Raw genomic sequence first — 20,521 nt, 5'->3', positions numbered from 1 at the left:
GGGTACTATATATAGACAAGTCACCAAGACCAGGTCAAGGGGAGGGTTCCAGGAACCCAAACTGAGCCCAAGTTTTGATTCTGGTCCAGAAGAGTGGACAGAGGGAATGGGAAACCAGTTCCTGATTATAGAACTATCTTTTTTCCTTTAACAAATATCTACTGCCCTCATGAAGAGCTCTAGCATTGGAGAAATAAGAAGATAACTAATTAATTATAATCTTGTCATGCTATGATGGAGAAGGATGGGGTGCTGCCAGGGTGGGGACCTGACATGGTCTGGGAGGAAGGCTTCCCTGAGGAAGTGACATTCAAACTGAAGTCAGTGTGTATAAGTATATGAGAATGGGCAGGAAAAAGTACTATAGACAAAAGGAATGGCCGGAGTTCAAGGGCAGAAGCCAATGAGAACTCTGCATTGCACACCCATCACCTGCTAGGCCTTCTGCCAGGCTGTGCACCCCTGCTGTTTTCCTACAACACACAGAGAAAACAGCAGCTCCTGTGCAATGCAGACAAGACTGCTCTTGGTCAGGGGTGACACTCCAGGGATCCTGCCACCCCAAGTGCTGCGAATCAGTACTAGTATGCCAGTGTGGGCCAAAAAGTTTTCCCAGATCTAGCGCCCAACAGTGGGTGCCTCCTCCACCCCTGGGAACCACACCCAAATGCTGCCAAGGCAGGTGCCCTGTCTCTTCTCAAGACTTCCCTCTGCTACCTTTCCAGGGCTTCTCCTAGCTCCCACAAAATTGAGTCTTGCTTGCTGCCACTTGGGCTTACTTCCTCTGGCTAAAACACTGAGGGCAACAGTCACAATCTTCTGCAGCACACCACAGAGCAAGAGTGGCCAATCACTCCTGACATCTCCTTCCCTTCTGGAGGATGACAAGGAAGAGGCTTCTAGTGACAGAGCAGCAGGAATTGGAAGGGCCCAGGTCTGAACTGAGCAGTGGATTTATAAAGATATCCTCCCCTATATAACACACTAGTTAAAACAGAACTGATGGCCAGATTCAAATCCTGACAAGTCAATTAATACCTGTACAATCTTATGCAACTTGCTTGCCTTTAACCTCTGTAATACAGTTTCCTCACCTGTGAAGCAGAGATCGTATAATTCCTCCTTTAAAGACTTGTTGGGAACGTCACATGAGTTAATATATGTAAAACACCAAGAACAGTGCCTAGCATACAGTGAACATGAGCCATGATCCTCACCTTGCTAGAACTTTTCATGCCCTTGCCCAAGGCATCTATCTCTGTTGGGCTGAGTCTTAACCAGACCAAACACCACCCAGACGGTGTGTGCGTCCTATGCACCATACTGGGCACCATACAGATAGCACTGGGCAAACACCTGACACTCTTCCCTGACCCAGGGTCTGTGCAAATCGACTGGGCTGAGTTGCACCAGGGCAGAACACCATGCCCTGATTCTGAGAGAGATTAAGGGAGCCAGAGGGGTGACCTGGGTCTAAGGAAATAGTTTCCCAACCAAACGAGAGCCCACAACTGAAAAAAATAAGATTTGCTGACACTGTCCCTGTATTTAACAGAACAGAAGCTGCTGCCAAACACCATGCGGGACTCTAGAGTTGGCTTTCCCCCATCAAACGGCACAGCAGGGGTGGGGGCCAGGAAAACTGCACCCCTTCACAGTGCCTGTCTGGCATGGTGGGCACCCACAGTGCTGCCAGATGCCTGGGGCACAGCCGTACTCGCTGCCCAGAACTGACAATAAAGGCGCCAGGCAGCCTGCCCAGGCAGCAGGGGAACCCCACCTCAGCTGGGTCACCGGTCCCCACCGTTCCCCCTAGATGCTGTTCTCCACCCTGGGCTACAGTGAGGAGAATACAGCGGCTTAGTGCGGCGGGGTGGCGGGAGCCCTGCTGGCAGGCAGAGCGCGTGCTTGTGGTTTCTGGGAAACGCTGTAGAGATTTGCAGCATTTTTAAAATACTTGCGTTCCCACCCACCACACACCCCCCTTCGCCCTACTCCCCATTCACCCCCAGTCAGGGTGTTTGCATATCTGGTATTTTCCAGAACCATTTCAATGTAAATAACAGATATTAGAAGGGAACAGAGGGCAGGGTGGCTGGGGGTATCAAGGCGGGCAGGAAGGGACCAAGGCAGGAAGTAGCCAGGGCAAGCTACCTTTAAGGCTCTTCCTCTGTGCCAGGGCTCCAAGCTGCCTGCAAAAACACCCGATGACCATGACATGCACCAACACCCAGTTCAATGAGGCCTGGGCACTGTGCCCACCACCCACAAGCTGGGTGGCTAAGGCAATCTGGGGCTGCAATTCATCTGGCATTTCATGGGCTGAAAGGCAGAATGGTGCCTCCAAGGACAGGGGAGACAAATGATAAAATGACCAAGTCCACTGCTCTACCCTGCTGGTTCCATGCACCCCACTAATCCAGGATAGACAACCCTGCAAAATGCTCCCAAAGACCTTTTACCCACCACTTCTTGACCCTTGACACCTGCCCACTGGCCCCTCATTACCAGGTCTTAGTTTAAGTTCCATGTTGAGCCCTCAAGCCAGGAGCCTCACATGGCAAGTCTCTCTGATGTTAGAGGTACCTGAAGCTGTGACACAAAATGAAGTAAAAATGTCCTGTTTTTTAAAAAAATAAGGTACGGTGGCTCTGCCTATAATTCCAGCACTTTGGGAGATGGAGGCGAGAGGACTGCCTCAATCTAGGGATTCGAGCCAGCCTGAGCAACTTGGCAAGACCTCGTCTCTACAATAAATTTTTAAAAAATTAGTCAGATGTGGTGGTGTGTACCTGTGGTTCCAGACACTTGGAAGGTTGAGGCGCAAGGATCACCTGATCCCAGCAGGTCGAGGTTGCGATAGCTGTGAACATGCTACTGCACTCCAGCCTGGGCGAAAGAGTGAGACTCCTACTCAGAACAAAACAAAACAAAAAAACAGAAACAAACAAAAAAAACCCTCCAAGGATCACTTGGAGTAAAATTAGGAAGAGAACGCTGAGTCCAGGCAATACCCAGCTGCCCCACCACCACCAGGAGCCCTTAGAAAATCCCAGTGGTCAGAACCCAGCCTAGCAGACTTGGGGGCAGTACAATTTTGAGTTCCCCTTGGAATACTGCAGGCCTCACTCCTGACAGCAGCCAAGTACCCTGGGGACAAAGTTGATGAGGCTCATACAGTTTCTAGGGATCTAGAGCTTCCACTATAGCCAAGGGGGATCTTCTGCCCTTCTTCCAGATGCAGGCAGCCCTGACTGCCCAGTCTCCTAGAACCACTGATGACCAAGCCTGCAGAACTGAGAAGCTGGGCTCTAGTAAGCTGGAAAAGAAGAGGGAGCATGCAGCATCTCATCTCTTCCTTCAGCTGGCTATCTTTAAGGTTTAGGGAAAAGCATCAGGAGTGCCCATTAGACAGAAAACCTTACTAGGAGCAAAAATGGAAGAAAACTAGGATGAATTAATTAAGGAAGCTGCAAAATTATTTTCCCTGGATGGCTTTAGAGACTGGGCAGAGAGTAAGGAAGGGTACCAATCTTCCTAAGAATCTATCACCTGTCAAAGTCTCATATAAGTGAAACTCACATCACACATAAACATGCTTATCTTACATAATGACCCGCAAATTATAATATGCAGAATAAAAAGCAAGTCTCCTTTCGGCCTCCAATTCTATTCTCCTTCTCAGAGATAACTGGAGTGAGTTAGTTGGGTGTCCATCCTTCTCCAACTCAACCTTCTCAAACTCTGGGAGGCCAGAATAGGCTCATATTACAGAGATCGAGGGTCATCTCCACCAGAAGGCCTCTCCTGATTGCTACCCCTTCCCCTTAGGCAGAACTACTTCCTCTTTCCTTCCCCACAGTATGTCTGCGCAATCTTCTGTGATAGCAGCTATGGTGCTCAGTTACATTTCTTTACTTAAGTCTATATTTCCTCAAGGAAAGATTATGTTTTATTTATGTAACTCCTCAAGGCCACCCCAGTCCTTAAGTAAGCATCATCAAATGTGTATTGAGGGAATGAGTGCGCTGAGGCTCAGAAAGGCTTAGTCCCTTTGGTAAAGCCCAAGCGCAAGTCTTTCTGTCTCCAAAGCCTAAGCTCTTTCTGCTGAAACCTGCTCTCTCCCAGACTCTCCTGAGTGTGGAAGTGGTTTACGTGAATGTGACGACCTCCTAAGGAACCTACGGCACTAACGCCTTTAATCTGAAACCTCAAGGTCCAACAGGAGAAGTAACCATATCACAGATCTTAGCAACTAGACTTGACTGGGAGGGAGTGGTAGGCCTTCCTCTAAAATCTCCTCTTCACTCCCCTCAAATCCTCAAAAGCTCAGGGAGGCCTTGCTTTCTGGGGAGGGCTCTCATGTAGGTCAGCTCCTCTGGCTGTTTGTGGCAGTAACCACTTTGACCAGAGTTTAGCTGGGTGGGCTTTTCTAAGCTCAGCAGAAATATCCTACACTCCCAATCTACCTGTCCATTAAAATGGGCCCACTGAGGTTGTAAATAGAAGAGACCAGACTTCTCTGCCAGGCCATAGTCCCCAGCTATGTGGACCAAAGAAATGTGACTGAGCACCATAGCTGCTATCACAGGCCATAGTCCCCTACCTTCTACCCCTTCTCAATGGGCCTCGACTTTCCCACCCAAATGTATAGAACTAGAGGAGGAAATTTTGATTCAACTAGGGTTTTAAGATCCTCATCTTTACTAACACTTTTGCTAACCTAACCAGACTCAGGAAATACTTGGCCTTTAGCAAACTCAAGAGTAACTGATCCAAGTACAGATGCCTCCCCCCACCAAAACCTTCCCTGAGGAATCAAGGAGAGAATGTAGCATCTGCCCCACCAAACCTGGAGATTCCACTTGACTCCTCTTCTCCCTCAGCCCCACACCAGTCAGTCACCAAGAATACAGAGCCTGTCTCAATAGCTGAAGTCTGAAGACTTCTTCTCATGCCCCTGCTGCTACCTGAGTTCAGACCTCCATCCGTTCTGCTAGGATTACAATTGCCTCCTCACTATTCCCACAGTTACCCTTGCTATACCCTACAGCATTCTCCATACGCAGCCAGAGCAGAGAGATTTTCTAAAAGCTGTTCCTATTACTCCCTGATTACATTGCTTTGGTGCCCTCTGGTTCAAGTTCACATTCCCCAGCATGGCTCATTAAGGCCTATGTGACCTGGCTCCTAGTTACTCTTCCTCCCGCTTCTCTCAACACTCCCTTCCCACACACTGTCCCCAGCCTTATTTCTGAAAGATGTCATTCTCTCTCCAACTTCTAGGTGTTGGTATGTGTCTGTGACAGCCTTCCCTTCTTCTTGCCTCCCCTTCACTCGCTCCTTCCCAGACATCAGCTTTCACTGACCTACCTGCAAGACTGGACTCGAAGCCCCTGCTCTGTGCTCCCTGGCACCAAGACTGGCCCGTCATTGAGCTTCTCAGCACTGTCATGGTCTGCTACTGGACCATCTCTCCCGCTAGACCATGAACTCCTTGGGGCTGAGATTATGTGCTGCTCACTGCTGGATCCCAGGACCTAGTACACAGTAAGTGCTCAACAAGCGTTTACTTAATGAACAGGTGGATGAAAGGCTAGATGGCAGAAGAAAGTTGCTGCTTCTATCAGGCCTGCTGAGTGATTTCTGTCAGGCCCCAAGTCTACCCAACCACTGTGGCTCAACCCTACTCCCAGTGGAACCTCATCTAGCAGTTTCAGGGACACATGAAGAAGGTGTGAGCCAAATGTTCTGACACACACCACGAGAGAGGGAAACCCAAGGGGCTGTCTTTCCCTGGGGCCTTCTGAACAGGCCATGGAGAGGAGTCGTGGGGCCTGGCCCCATCTGTGTGCAGGAAGAGAACAGATGGCTAGTCAGCTTCCTTGGAGTTCCTTGGGGACAAGTAACGTGTGGGTACAGTTGATGGATGGCCTGATGGCAGGGTGGCTACCAGTAGCTGTCCCTGTGGGGCTGCAGTCATCAGGGTGCCCCGCCCAGGAGCTGGGAGGAGGCGGGAAGACTTTTCTTAGTGTGGAACTGGGATTAGAACTGCTGCCGATGAAAGGCGAAGGAGTAGAAGTGAGAGGAAGAGGAGACCGAGGCTCAGGGTGCAGGAGAGGCTGCAGCACCACCACACCAGCTCCTGGGTCTGTCTCAGGAAGCTGTAAATGCTGGGCTCACTCTGCTCCTCTCTGCTTGTGGCACAAGTCCTACCACCTACCCAGGTGGGAAAAGATATAGGACTTCTCTCAGCCCAGTGTGTCTTGTTGTCCTGCCAGATGGCACTAGGAGACACCTGAGGATGGGGCTTTCTACTATGTCCCCTGCCAGATCCTCCAGGTCTATGCCAGGGGAAGTCCTCTGGGCACCAACTGAGCTTGCCCCACGGAGGCTAGAGTGGGTCAGCATTTCAGGGATACCAGCTGTAGCCTGGAATCCACCAGGGTCTCCAAAGCTAAACTATCCACTTCCCCAGGGATGAGACAGCAGCAGCTAGTTGGGAAGAGAAAGTAGCTAGGAAATGTGAGATGCCAGGATGATCCCCGTGCTATAAAGAGAAAACTAAACAGCATCTGGGATGCTAGGCCCAGAGCCCCACAGAAACCTTACTGTGGTTCAGCAGGGAGCTGGCACCAATTCCCTTGGGATTCATTCTTTAAGAAGAAAATTCCATCTGTTGAAAGCACTGTTAGCCTGGATAGGCATGGCAACATGTTATAGTCTTTGGTTCTAAGATAAAGATCCCTCCCTTGTTCTTCCCCTTCTAAATTGTGGTTCTCTGAGTTCAGCCTAGCCTGGTGGCTAACACACAGTAGGTACGTTTAATGAGCATTTTAATGTGCATTTCTGGAGTGAATGAGTCCTAGTCCTTCCCTGGATTCCACACAGGCTCCGTCCCACTCACTAACCCTGCCTGATTAGCAAAGTTGCCTAAACCCAGCTAGCCCCAGAGTAAAGGAAGGCCTGGAACCCAACTCCAGTGCTTCCTGTCAGAGTCTAACCCTATTACTGCCAGCCTCCTCCAGGCCCAATGTGCAGCTAGGTTGAGCAGCTATCCTCAGTATCCACTTCCTCTTTCTGAGAGAAAGCTAGGATGCGGACTCTGCCTGTTTCCTTAGCACTTCCTCCCATTTCTGACATTGACATATCTGGCTGATCACTTTAGTGCCAAAAGATCCTAGCCAGGCTGTGCACTGGGCAGGCGGCAGGGGCCAGTTCTGGACAGTCCTAAAACCCACAGCTGGGAGGGAAGGATGGCCAGAGGTCAACTTACCCTTCATGTGCTACCTGGAGGCAGGACATTCCAAACTGATATGTAGTCACCCTATCAAAAGGCCCCTAGGAATAAAGAGCTTGATTCCACACGGAGATCTGCTCCCACATCTGATCTAAATCTCTTGTGCTCCTATGCTTTCCACTGCTCTTTTGTGCAAGCAGGATAACAGTTGGGGTCTGAGGGACAGTTAGGACAAACTCTCTGTGTAAGTTTGGTCTCTCTTGCTTTTCCAGGTCCATCCTTTTTCTTCTTCCAGGAGCGGTTATTAAGACTCTTGGAGCCCAAGTGATCTGTATAAATCAGATCCAGTCACTCCCCTGCTTCAAAGCCTTCAATGGTCTCATTTCACAGGGTTAAAATCTAAATTCCAACCATGATGTACAAGATCCTCCATGATGTGGCCCCTGATAACTCTGCAACCCTATCTGGTATTCCCTTGCTCACTCAGGTGCAAGAGAAGGCTCTAGCCTGAGGTCATCTTCCCGGGAGCTATAAACATAGCATTTGTACATCTCAAATGTTCCATGACAGCCCTGACTGGAAATCATTGGTCTTTTTTTTTTTTTATATATCCAAGATCTAAATAACATGGAAATACTATATTTTACTGTTCAGATTGTCTTTCATATCTGGAAGTAACACATGCTAGCCCACATGCCCCAATTTAGGACTAGGGAAATATGGTGCCCCAACCCCTAACCCAGCTTTGTATCATGAAGCTAAATACTTTCACAGTGATCATCAACTAATATCAGATTCCTCCTGAGGGTTCCAGAGATATTTGAAGTTCAGGCAGAACCTGGTCTACTCCAACACCCTTGAGAAAAATATTATGCTGAATACAGTCAAGTCAGTCCAACAGACACAGAACACTTCAAAGCATGAAGTCTGGTTAAAGAGCAGAGAACTACCAGTGAACCTTTGGGAATTTGTCCTCAGCTCCTAGACAAGGTACAGAGACAAAGCTGTGACTCCTTTCATGAGCACCTGGTGTGGGGCACCTTCTCCTGAAGTCACAGGCCTCCCCACAGGCTCAGAGAATGGCATGACTTCCCTACTTACACACTTGCTGAGCTTCTAGGCAATCACCCACTTAAGCACAACAGTAGGAGATGCCAGTATTCCCGATCCCGGTTCATCCCTGGTACCCAGGGAAGCACTCACATCAGCTGGCTCCCTGCGGGGTCCCTCGCCGCTCCGCAGCCAGCTCTGGCTCAACTCACTGAGCTCTGGGATGGGTTGTACTTTGAGCCGCACGCTGTCCCCAGACTGCCGGATCATCTCCACAATCTCATCCCTGGACTTGTTCTCCACATTGTGCCCATTAATCTCCACCAGTCGATCTCCTGGCACCAGCCCGAGGGCTAGGTCCTTGGTGCCTGCACCAGGCTCAGCAAAGTGAACCACCCGCCGATAGGCCTGGCCTTCGGGACCCCGATCCAGCATGGTTGTGCGCCGCAGGGAGAAGCCAAAGTCTCCAGTGGGCCGCCGCTGCAGCTCCAGCTCCCGGAGGGCAGGAGGGGCCGGGGGAACTACAGGGGGCAGGCGCAGGTCAGCTGGGAACTTTTTAGTCACCAGCTCAGGGACTCGGGATCGGGGCCCTAGTCGAGGGATGCCTGGGCCAGGATGCTGTATCAGCTGTCCCTCTAGAGTCCTCACCTCTACCTGGGGTGATGGTGCAGCAGAGTGCTCTGAGGGGGTTGAGGTTTCTGAGGCACTCTCATCCCGGCTACGCTGGGAGAAGGAGAAACGTTTGACAATCATCTGTGAATTCTGCTTGGCCAATGAGCCAAACTTGGCTGCCCGCTGCAGCACGGAGCCACGGAAGCTGCCTTCCTCACCCTTGAGGTCATCGCTGGAGCTGGCTGTGCTTAGGTGGCCCGAGTCCAGGATGATGCTGCCCCGGTTACTGTCAGAGTCAATGTCAGTCAGGTGCAAGTCAGAGCCACTGGCCACCTTGATGGGGATGGGATTGGAGATTTCCAGGCGCGTCTTGGATTCACGCTTGGAGGAACGGTTCAGGTTGAAGAAACCGCGTCGCAGGCTCATCTCCTCCAGGCTCTTCAGCTCCGCCGCTGACATCCTCTCTTTCTTCTCCTTTTTCTCCTTCTTTTCCTTCCGCCCGCCATCTTTGTCCTTGTCTTTCTTCATTAGGTTAAACATGATGGTTGTGCTGTTTTGGGGGTAGCACCCTCAGAAGATTATGAGTGCTTAGCACAGGGCCTTGGTGCCCCACCTTGCTGCTGTAAACAGAAACACAGACAGGAAAAAGTTATTCCAACAGAGCCTCTTCCTGTGCCTCCAGTCCAGACACAACCAACTGATACAGCTATCCCTTACTGAGCAGTAGCTGTGTGTCAGGCACTCTGCTTTATCCAACACTGTCTCAAAATTCAATCCTCAAAATTTAATCCTCACAATATTTCTACAGGCAGGTACTATTATTACCCCATTTTACAAATAAGGAAACTTGAGATTTCTATAAGGCTGTAAAAGCCCAGACTCCAAGTCCAGGTGCAGTGGTTCACGTCTGCACCTGGCTGAGGTGAGAGGATTGCCTGAGCTCAGGAGTTTGAGTAACTTGGTGAGACCTCATCTTTACAATAAATCAAAAAATTAGCCGGGCGTGATGGTGCACGCCTGTAATTCCAGCTACTTGGAAGGCTGAGGCGGAAGGATCGCCAGAGCCCAGCAGGTCGAGGCTGTGGTGGCCGGGAGCAGCCACTGCACTCCAGTCTGGGTGACAGAGTGAAACTCCAATTTAAAAAAAAAAAACAACAAAACCCAATAAGCCCAGACTCCAAAGCCTGTCATTTCCTCGAATCCCTGACAGACCATGGCTTAGGTGTATCTGGAGATAGCATCTGGGAAACTTGACTTCTTGGCAAGAGGATGTAACAAGCCAACTTGAGACTCGACTTAGGATTCAAGCACAAAGGAAAAAGGAAAGAGACTTAGCACACCAACACCTCCCACATCCAATGTCCACGAAAGCAAGAGACATCACAAACTACTGTTCTTTCCTAAGCCTGTTATCCCTAGAGCAGCATCCTTAGCCACTGCTTAATAGAAGACCTCAAAGGAACCAACATTTGTTTAACCATTACCACTTGCCAGGCATAATGCCAGGCACTTAACATACCCTATCTCTTTTGAACCTCACAGCATTCCTGTAAGGTAGGTATTATCTCCACTTTACAAATGAGAAAAATGGGACATAGAAAATTAAGTACGCTAGTTGCCATACAGCTAATAAGCATCGATGCTGGAATTCAATAGCAAATATCATGCTTTTTCTAGGGTCTGGATTCCCAAAGTGAAGCAGGGAGGGAAGGAAGGGGAAGTTCCAGACTGAACAGAGGACAGACAGCTGTAAGGTGGGGGTGGGGTAGGGTCTGTTGGATAAACAGGATCCTGAAAAACTCACATCCTTTTCCCTAGACCAACACCTAAATATAGCCTCAGGAAGAAAATTGTGGCAGCATAAGAGAAAATCCCAGCTCTAGGGCACATACAACTAAGGCGCCAACCTACTCCACCCCCTGCATATCCAATTGGGGATGGGACTGAGAAAAAACTGGTGGGGAGGAGTTGAGAGCCTTTCTTGTTCTAACCAGCAGGGACAAAAAGAAGTAGGCCATACCATCTAATTAGAAGTTAAATATGGCCAGGCGTGATGGCTCACGCCTGTAACCCCAGCACTTTGGAGGGTGGCTGAGGTAAGAGGATTGATTGCTTGAACCCAGTAGTTTGAGACCAGCCTAGGCAACATAGCAAGACCTTGTCTCTACAAAACACCAAAAAATTAGCGGGGCCTGGTGGTGTGCACCTGTAGTTCTAGCTCCTGGAAAGGCTGAGACAGGAGGATCACTTGAGCCCAGGAGTTGGAGGCTGGGGTGATCATGCCACTGTACTCTAGCCTGGGCAACAGAGTGAGACCCTGACTCAAAAAGATAAATTAATGAATTAATGAAATGTAATTTATTCTCTTTCCATGAAAGCCTCCCCGTCTAAGTTTCAGACACAAGATCTATAGCTCACTCCTTCCAGTAATGGCCTCTTGCCAGACCCTGGACAGGTCTTGCCCCATCCCCACAACCAAGTAGGGCCCTTGTGGGGGACTCCCCATTCCCCTGGGAGGGACTCCCACCCCTAACCCAGATACAATGCCCAGGAAGGTATCAAGGCCAGGTCAGAAACTCCCAAAAGCCCCAATGCAATGACTAATTGCTTCCCTCATACCCAGCACCTTGACCCATGTGGTTCCTGGCAGACCAACTCATCTCCTTTCTATAGCAGCACTGTACATAAGAAATATAATTAAAATCACACATATAATTTAAAATTTTCTAGCAGCCACACTAAAAAAAGGTAAAAAGAAATAGGTTGGAAGGCTGAGGTGGAAGGATCACCTAAGCCCAGCAGGTCGAGGCTGCGGTGGCTGTAAGCATGCCACTGCACTCCAGCCTGGGTGACAAGAGTGAGACTCCAACTCAAAAAAAGAAAAGAAAAGAAAAAAAAGAAATAGATGACATTCACTTTAATATTTTATTTAATGTAATATATCCAAAATATTGTCATCTCAACATATAATCTATAACAGAAATATTTAGCTATTTTACATTCTTTTTTCCATATTATGTCTTCAAAATCTGGTATGTATTTTGCATGGAGAACACATCTCAATTCAGACTAACCACATTTCAAGTATTCAACAGCCCTATGGGGCTAGTGACTATCGGATTGGACAGTGAAATTCTAGAGAATTCACTTTCAAAAATTCTTTCCAAAATTCTCTTTAGTTGTAGAGCACATCCAAAGAGATGAGAAATCTGGCCTGGTCATTAGCTCTCTGTGGGCCTAGCATGATGGACCCTTCTCCCTCTCTGACCCCACTTTCTACTTGGTAAAAACAAAGTTCCCTCTGAACTTGTTGGTTCTAAATGCTACATGCAGAGTGCCTGGGAGTTGGAAGACAGAAATCTAGGGCCCAAGAGGCACACTGCAAGGGGCCTTGACCAACTAGTTCTACTGATTTGGGGTGGAGAAGTGCCTAACAGCCAGTATCCTCTCTCTCAGGACTCTGCTTTCACAAGGGGAGTCAATCTCTCTCTCTCTCTCTCTCTCTCAATTCTACTTTCACATGGGGTGTCAATAAGTGTCTCTCTCTCTCTCCCCCACCCCAAATGTTGGGATATGGCACAGACCTATCATATACCAAGATGTGGGATCTTCAACTGGTTACTACCCACCTTATCCCTCACCCATCACTATTTGCCTGGTCTTAAAGGGCCAGTTTAGAAGATGACTCCAGGGGCACCTGTAGGGGAAATGAAGAAAGACATCTACCTTGGGGCCTTGGAAGGAACAAACAAAAGTGGCCTCAGCTCAACCACAGAGAACCCAACTACCTACAATGCCATCCCACCAAGACACCCAATTCTGGCTCTTTGCTGAGGGCTACATAGCTGAGCAGTATCAATGGAAAATAGCCCCTAGAATTCTAGAATATTTGGGCTGAAACAGCCTTTGAGAAATAATTTCATGTAAATCCTGTTTCAGCAAAAACTTGCTCCTCACTGTCACTGCAGTAGGCAGGAACAACAGACAGTCACAGCAGCAGCACAGGGCTGGCCAGAAGTTTTCAGAGATTTGGTATCTGGGTCTGAATCTGCCAACAAATTGCTGGGGGACCTTGAGCCTGTCACTCTGTTCAAGGTTGGACTAGATGATGTAGGTTTCTTTTAGTTCTAAAATTCCAAATATCTAAGTCTCTTGTGGACGCAGATTAGTTATTAACCTGCCAAAAGCACCCCTCTCATCTCAACCCTGGGGACTTCAGAGACTGACACCACGTCAGCTCTTCCCTTACCACCCCTGTTCTGCCACTGTCATCTACACAGTTCACAAGGCACCCCTTTCCCACTGTCATCCCCATAATCACTAACCTGGCTGTGAACTGGCTCTCTCCTGAGTCGCATGTCTAGAACTACCTGGCTGTCTGTAGCCTCCCTTAGATCTGCCTGCACCAGATCTGCAGTACAGCTGCTCCCATACCCCTCGGCCCCCAACTCACCAGAGAACTGGGCACTGTCACCTTCTTTAGAACTTGGACCCAGCACCTCCTGACCTCAGGTCCAAAGTCTCCAGCAGCTCTCATACCACCCCCTTCCTACTCCCCATTCCAGGCTGCAGTTTCTATGCGCCTCCCCTTCCTCCCTTACCCTCACGCTTCACTCCAAGGAAGGCAGCCTTACAGTATTTCTGACCCCCTTCTCTGCCTTTCTCTCCTCACCCTACTCCAGGAAACCTTTCCTAATTTTAAGTGGACGAAAGGTATGTATGTAAATTAGGGTAGGTATCTTAATTATCTTGAGCCTACTATCGCCAAAATCAAAGCAAAATACTATCTGTCAACTCAGCTGCTTTATCACTTTAAGAAAGTAAGCAACCTGAAGGCAAGGATCATTCAACTCAAATATGCATTTATGTGTCCATCAAGAAAAGTGGATAAACAATTTATATATTCATGCAATAGAATAAAAAGGAAACAAATACTGATACACACAATAGGGATGAATCTCAAAAACACGAGTACATATTAGTATGATTCTGTTTATATGAAGTTCTAGTCCAGCAACATATGGTGAAAAAAATCCATATGGTGATTACCCTTGAGTGGCGAGGAGTGGGTATTGTATGAGAAAGAGCATAAGGGAACTTTCTGAGGTGATGTTCCTGTCCTGTACCTGTATATTGACAGGACTTAGAGTTGGCAGGTATATGCATTTGTCAACAGTCATCAAATATAATAGTGTGCATAAGATTTGTGCATTTCACTGTGTGTAAATATTCACTCAAAAGAAAAAGAGAACTGTAAACAAATATTGAACTCTGGCTAATGATATATATGCGAAAGTATTTGGGGGTGAAGTATACTGATATCTGCAATTTACTTTGACATGTGTCAAAAATTTAAGACAGTTATAGATAGATCAAGGGATAGATAAGTGAAAAAGAAAGACAGGAAAATGTTAATCGCATTTAGGAGGAGGGGTGATCACTGTAAAATTCTTTAACTTTGCTGACTGTTTGCAGATCTTTGTGATAAAATGTTGGAAAAAATATGTAGCTATCAAGCACCTAATAAATGCAACTGACATAAAGGTAAATAAGCCTAGTGAAAGAACTCAGGCTTTGGATGTCAGATAACAAACCTGAGAACAAATCCGAGTTAGTAGCTACACAATCTTGGGCAAGTCACATAAGGCCTCTATGTCTCTGTTTCCCCATCTGTAAAATGGAGATAATAATAGTACCTACCACCTAAGGTGGTGGAATTAAATGAGATACGTCTATAAGTCCTTCATAAATGCCTAGCTCATACTGGCACTCAAGAATGGTACCTGCCGGGCTCAGTAGCCTGTAATCCCACGCTTTGGGAGGCTGAGGTGAGTGGACTGCCTGAGCCCGCGGGTTCGAGACCCACCTGGGCAACTTGGCGAGACCTCATCTCTACAATAAATAAAAAAATCAACCGGGCGTAGTAGCGCGTGCCTGTAATTCTGGCTACTCAGAAGGCTGAGGCGGAAGGATCTCTGGAGCCCAGCAGGTCGAGGCTGCAGTGGCCAGGAGCGGCCACTGCACTCCAGTCTGGGCGACAGAGTGAGACTCCAACTCAAAAAAAAAAAAGAATGGTACCTAATAGTTGCAGGGCACATTCTTTGCCATCTACATGGGATAGACGAGAGAATAACAGGATACACAAATGACTATCAGCACAAGTGTGACTAAAATAAGTCAAAACTTGTATATGGAAAGTAAAGCCCAAAGAAGTAAAGGTGACCCAGTGAGTACAAAGCCAAGCCGGATCACATTGGCTTGAGTCCAGAGGCCCCATAATGCTACTGCCAAGGACATCATGGACTGGCAAGTCATAGATGCTGAAATCTGAATGGCCAACAAACATGAACAGATATTCAGCCTCCGTAATAATCAGAGACATATGAAATAGACATATACTATTTTTCACTTGGCAATTTAATAAAATCTATCAAGATTGACAATATCAATTCATTAGGGCATGGAAAGCAGGTGGGATGTGCACCTAAGCAGTGTGCTGGTGGGAGTACAATTTGGTGTAATTTTTTAGGAAGGCAAGTTAGTGGCATCTATGAAAATATTTACATCGAGACCTGCCTGGGCAACTTGGCAAGACCTCATCTCTACAATAAATCAAAAAATTAGCTGGGCGTGGTAGTGCGCGCCTGTAATTCCAGCTACTGGGAAGACTGAGGCGGAAGGATCGCCGGAGTCCAGCAGGTCGAGGCTGCGGTGGCAGGGAGCGGCCACTGCACTCCAGTCTGGGCGACAGAGTGAGACTCCAACTAAAAAAAAAAAAATTATATAACATATGATATATTAAACTATAAAAATATAATGCATAATATATATATATAACAATCTTTTTAAAAATAGCCTGGAAAGAACCATTTCAAAATATGTCAGTGGTCATCTCTGGAGAGTAAGGGAAAAGAAGAGTAACACTTTAGCTTCCTGCCTAATATACTTCCTACTGGCTCAACTTTTTTCCAGCACGTTTCTCTGGCGATTTAAAGACCAAAAAAAGAAAGAAAGAAAAGACAAAAGTGTTGAAAAAGTAGTAAGCTATTAACATTTAAGCTGTAAACAGAGTTTGTAATGGTCAGCTTAAGGATTGCCTTCATGTCTTGAAACAGCTTCAGTGACTTGGGGGACTTGGTTAAAACAGATCTCACTGGTGTCTTGTGGCTGTAAGTGGGGACAGATTTAAATGGGTCACCCTGCAGCTGGCAAAGTAGAAGCCCCAGGAAATGGAAACTATAACGTTAGCGTCCCAAGACAAGGGCGCCCAGACTTGGCGGCTGTGGCTGGATACTTAGGTCAGTTCCCCACTCCCCACCCCCTACCACACTCATAAATAAATACAAAGGAAATACTTTCCCAAGAGAGCCGGCCTCCCTCGCGGGGCCTCTGACCTCCCAGAGCGGCCGTTTCCTACCGCCCGAGGCCCCTGTCTAGGCGCTGGCACGCCCCAAGGGCTGCAAAAGCCACCGGTGGGTCACGCAGCACCTGGCCCGGCCCCGCCGCCCCAGGGGGAGGCGGCCGTCACCGCTGAGCGCCTCCCGCCGGTCCTGCTGAGCAATCCGCAGTGCCCGGTGACTCACTGCCAGGTCACACGGAGCTTATCTGGCTCCAGGTGTGCTCCCTCACTCCGCCTGCACGCTTCTCACATGACATCAGCCGGCGCGGCAGCGTGGGGACCTGGAGGCCCTTGGCACTTCCCGGTGGCCCGGCAGGCGCAGCCGCAGCCCCACGGCGCCTCTTGCGGAGACACCCTCTCCTCTGGATCGCTGGGATCCCGCGGGCCCAGGAGAAACTACAGCGGGAGAGGTCCTGCGGCCCCGCCGGGCCCCCGGCTACTCTTCCAGTGCACTGCCTGGACCCCAAGCAGGGCCTGCTGTAGCTGGGCCGCGCCCAGCTCCAACACCCCTGCCCCACCCCAACCCCTCCTGTGTGACCTTGAGCAAGTCCCGTGTCCCTTCTCTTGGCCTCGGCTAGTTCAACTATAAAGTCTCCAAGAGTCTGGGAGTTTGGGCTAGGCCCTGAGTCTTCTCTGGAGAGGTATTCTGCTCAATCACAAGCTGCAAGTTCTGATCCACTCTGCCTCCAATTTGCTGAGTGACCTTGAGCCCATCATCCAACATCTCTGAATACTAGAGAATGATAGGAATAATCTCTTGTAAGTGACAATAATGTACTTGGCAGAAAGAAAGGGCCCTGTAAAATCATCCAACAACTTAAGCTGCTGCCTGACTCCAAACTGAAATATCAAGAAAAAATGAATAATTTACAAGCTACACAATTCCTACCTTAAGACAAAGGGCGGGACATAAAGAGGGGGAAGTGGAAGCTCACCAGGTCTGCTCCTCACCCCACCCAATCCAGCGGATACCTCTGTACCACCTCAACCCTTAATTTAGGTTACCTCAGAAAATGCTGAGGGGAAGAAAGAAAAGAAAACGGTGATTGGGGGAAGGGGGTGTGGCATGCGCAGCCCTTAAAGCACACCCAGGTCTGGTCCTAAGCAGAATTTTAAAACTCCATCCAGCCCTGATCCCAAGTCCCATGGGACACTGTCAATCACAGCACACAGTAGGCTGGGCCCTCCCATCCTCCAGACTTTTTTTTTCTGAGTTGAAGTCTCACTCTGTCACCCAGGCTGGAGGGCAGTGACATGCTCAACGGCCACCATAGCCTCGACCTGCCGGGCTCAGGCAATCCTTCTGCCTCAGTCTTCCAAATAGCTGGAATTACAGGCATGTGCCACCATACCCAGCTAATTTTCCTTGATTTATTGTAGAGATGAGGTCTCACCAAGTTGTCCAGGCTGGTCTCGAACCCGTGGGCTCAGACAATCCTCTCACCTCGGTCTCCCAAAGTGCTGGGATTATAGGCATGAGCCACTGTGCCTGGCCTCCCTCAGACTTTTTTTTTTTTTGAGTTGGAGTCTCACTCTGTCACCCAGACTGGAGTGCAGTGGCCATTCCTGGCCACTGCAACCTCGACCTGCTGGGCTCCGGCGATCCTTTCGCCTCAGCCTTCCAAGTAACTGGAACTACAGGCACGCGCTACCACGCCCAGCTAATTTTTTATTTATTGTAGAGATGAGGTCTTGCCAAGTTGCCCAGGCGGGTCTCAAACCTGCAGGCTCAGGCAATCCACTCACCTCGGCCTCCCAAAGCGCTGGGATTACAGGCTGAGCCACCGAGCCCGGCCTCCCTCAGATTATTAAACCACATCATGTCAAAGCCCCTCAGCTTTACCCACCACACCCAGGAAAGGCCTGGGATAAGGCCAGGGACCCAAGGCCACCAATGGGACCCAGCTCACATGGATGCTCTGGTTCTTGCCTGTGGCGTCCACTTCAGGTGAGGGGGTCTAGCTGGGTACAGACCTCACATCTGATCTGAAGAAGCAAGAACAGCCCTGCTGCCCCAGAGACCTGTGACACACCAAGTCCGAATCAAGGCTTCCTGAGTTCCAACAACTCCCTACTCCACCCCAGCAGGGTGGATTCTCCCTTTCACGTAAGCCCCAGTTCTGCCCCACTCAGTCTACCTGTAGGTACCTCCCTCTGGGGGACACCAACTCTGAAGACACACGCTTCCCTCAAGGAGCAGCCCACAATGAACAGGGCCAGTGAAGAGGCTCCAGGGAAATTGCTGGCTGCTCAGACTGCCCAGGATTGAGGCTGAGAGACCGGGCAGGGTTCAGGAAGGACATAATCCACAGGAGGGCTTCCGAGGAAAGTTTAGGGCACAGGAGGAAACCCTCGGGCACACACCCTGGCACCTGAGCCAGGCTGAGAAAGAGTAAACAAACCAGACACTCTGAAACATCAGGTCCCAGGTCATTAACTGTTCAAAGTTCAAAGCTCCCAAAGGAAGTGACTGCCAGCCTGTGACCCCTCCCATCCCTACCCTCCATGGCCCCTATAACCCTTCTCATTCTCTAAATTCCCCCAACACCATAGCTCCCCACAAAGTCACTGTCTTCCTGGAACTGGGGTCCTAACTGCAATGTCCTCAACCCCACATGGACAAACACACCTCCACCCGAGGCTATATATAACCGGTTATGTCAAGTCCAAAAAACAGGAGGATGTTTCCTGGAAAGCCTTCGTCACAAAAGGAGAGGGGAAGCTGAGGAGGTGGCAGGCCCTTGACAAAGAGCCAGTGAGGCTTGTCAGGAAGCCAGAGACCTCAGGAGAGCAACTTTCAATATCCCCAAATAGAAAGTAGCCCCTGAACCAAAAAGGGTGGGGAATGGTAGGACAGGCTTGTTGACATGACAGCAGGACAACAACCTGCTCAAGAAAAGGGCTCCAAATCTGGTGAGCATCAGGAGAGGCAACTTGATTCAATGTGCTCTGTATTCAATGTCCTGCTAAGGTGATCTACTCTTAATCACCCAGATGATGTCCTCTCCCTCCAGGCAAGGTCCCACTGCATACACACTTCCTACAGTTTACTCTCCATAGGGGCATTTACAAGGCCTTCTCAGTCACAGGAACTCCAAGAAACAAAATACAAGCTAGCACAACTAACTGGCAAGGTGAAGGGAAGGAACCCAATTTTCTGTAATTTTGGAGGACCATCTGAAGGCGGGAAGACCCTGGCCAGGAGAGACCCTCTCAGGAAGCATTCTCCCAGCCCTCCCCAACCAAACACAAACTATAGGCCAGCACCAAACACATGCCACATTGACCAAGTGACTAGTTAGAATGAATACCGTCTTAAAAAACAAACTGGCTATCTTACTCCCCACCTTTGGCTCATTTTGGCCACAGTCTTTCCAACTAATCAGCAAGACACACATGCCTTGCAACAGGACAACACCCCCCCACCTCCACCCCCAAAACAAAGCCTCAATGTATGGTGTGTCCCTGCAGGCCTTATCTCAACCAGGAATGTGACCCACACTCCTTACCAAGCTTGGTACCAACCAGCGTCCCCCCACCAGCATGGGGTGGAGGGGTGGAGGCAGCTAACCCTACCACCTCCCTTTCCCATTGGCGAAACAACTGGCATGACAGGTTACCAGGGCGGGGCGTCAGGGCGGTCTCTCCTGGAGGCCTGGGGCAGGTTGTCCGACCTTCCCACACGCACCCCACCCCTTTGCAGGAAAAGGTGAGGTGAGCAGCCAGTCATAGGGGATAGCCGCACTCCCTAATGCCCAAAGCCTGCCATTCTCCACCACCCCCATCTTCTGTCCCAAGAGGAGGGGGCCCAGGGAAGCGGGGTCTCCATTGTTTTGCCAGCTGTCTAGCAGCTGCTCCTTTGAGAGGAGCCCGCTGTCGGCCTGGCAGTGAAAGAGTGAAGGCCGCTGGGAGGGATAAAGGGCTCAGTGGAGGTGCTCGCCTTCCCCGCTGCCTTCCTCAGCGCCTCGCTCGCTGCTCTATCGGGGGGCTTGGGCCTGGGCTCAAGAAGCCCCCCAACCCCGAGGATGCAGCCCCCACCCCGCAGCTCTGGGCCACCTGGGTCCTCCAAGCCCCAAATCCCCCCAAACCGAAGGCCACGCTGCCCTGCCTCCCCGCGACACCCAGGCTGGCCAGAGGGGCCGGTGCCCCCCTCCCCGCACCTCTCGGTCGGCCCCCACCCCCGGGCGTCGAGCTCCACGGCGCCGCCAGGGACGGGAGCC

The 20,521-nt window shown here is 49.6% G+C and overlaps 1 protein-coding gene across 5 annotated transcripts in view; it reads right to left on the bottom strand.

The window, feature by feature from the left end:
* MYO18A (myosin XVIIIA) overlaps nt 1-9,523 on the bottom strand; it is a 92,412-nt gene extending 82,889 nt beyond the window's left edge. For 4 of the 5 annotated variants that reach the window (XM_021715611.1, XM_021715613.1, XM_021715610.1 and 1 more), the window contains exon 1: nt 8,444-9,523. In XM_021715611.1, coding sequence (XP_021571286.1) covers nt 8,444-9,442 — 999 coding nt within the window. In that variant the 5' untranslated portion in view covers nt 9,443-9,523. The remainder of the gene's footprint in view (nt 1-8,443) is intronic. The other variant, XM_021715614.1, reaches the window with a different exon arrangement.
* Nucleotides 9,524-20,521: the final 10,998 nt, after the last annotated feature.

The sequence above is a fragment of the Carlito syrichta genome, unplaced genomic scaffold (assembly GCF_000164805.1).
Source record: "Carlito syrichta isolate Samal-C Ts95f unplaced genomic scaffold, Tarsius_syrichta-2.0.1 Scaffold307219, whole genome shotgun sequence".
Taxonomy (NCBI): Eukaryota; Metazoa; Chordata; class Mammalia; order Primates; family Tarsiidae; genus Carlito; species Carlito syrichta.
The sequence above is the reverse complement of the archived record's forward strand: the minus strand, read 5'-3'. Positions and strand labels throughout refer to the sequence as shown.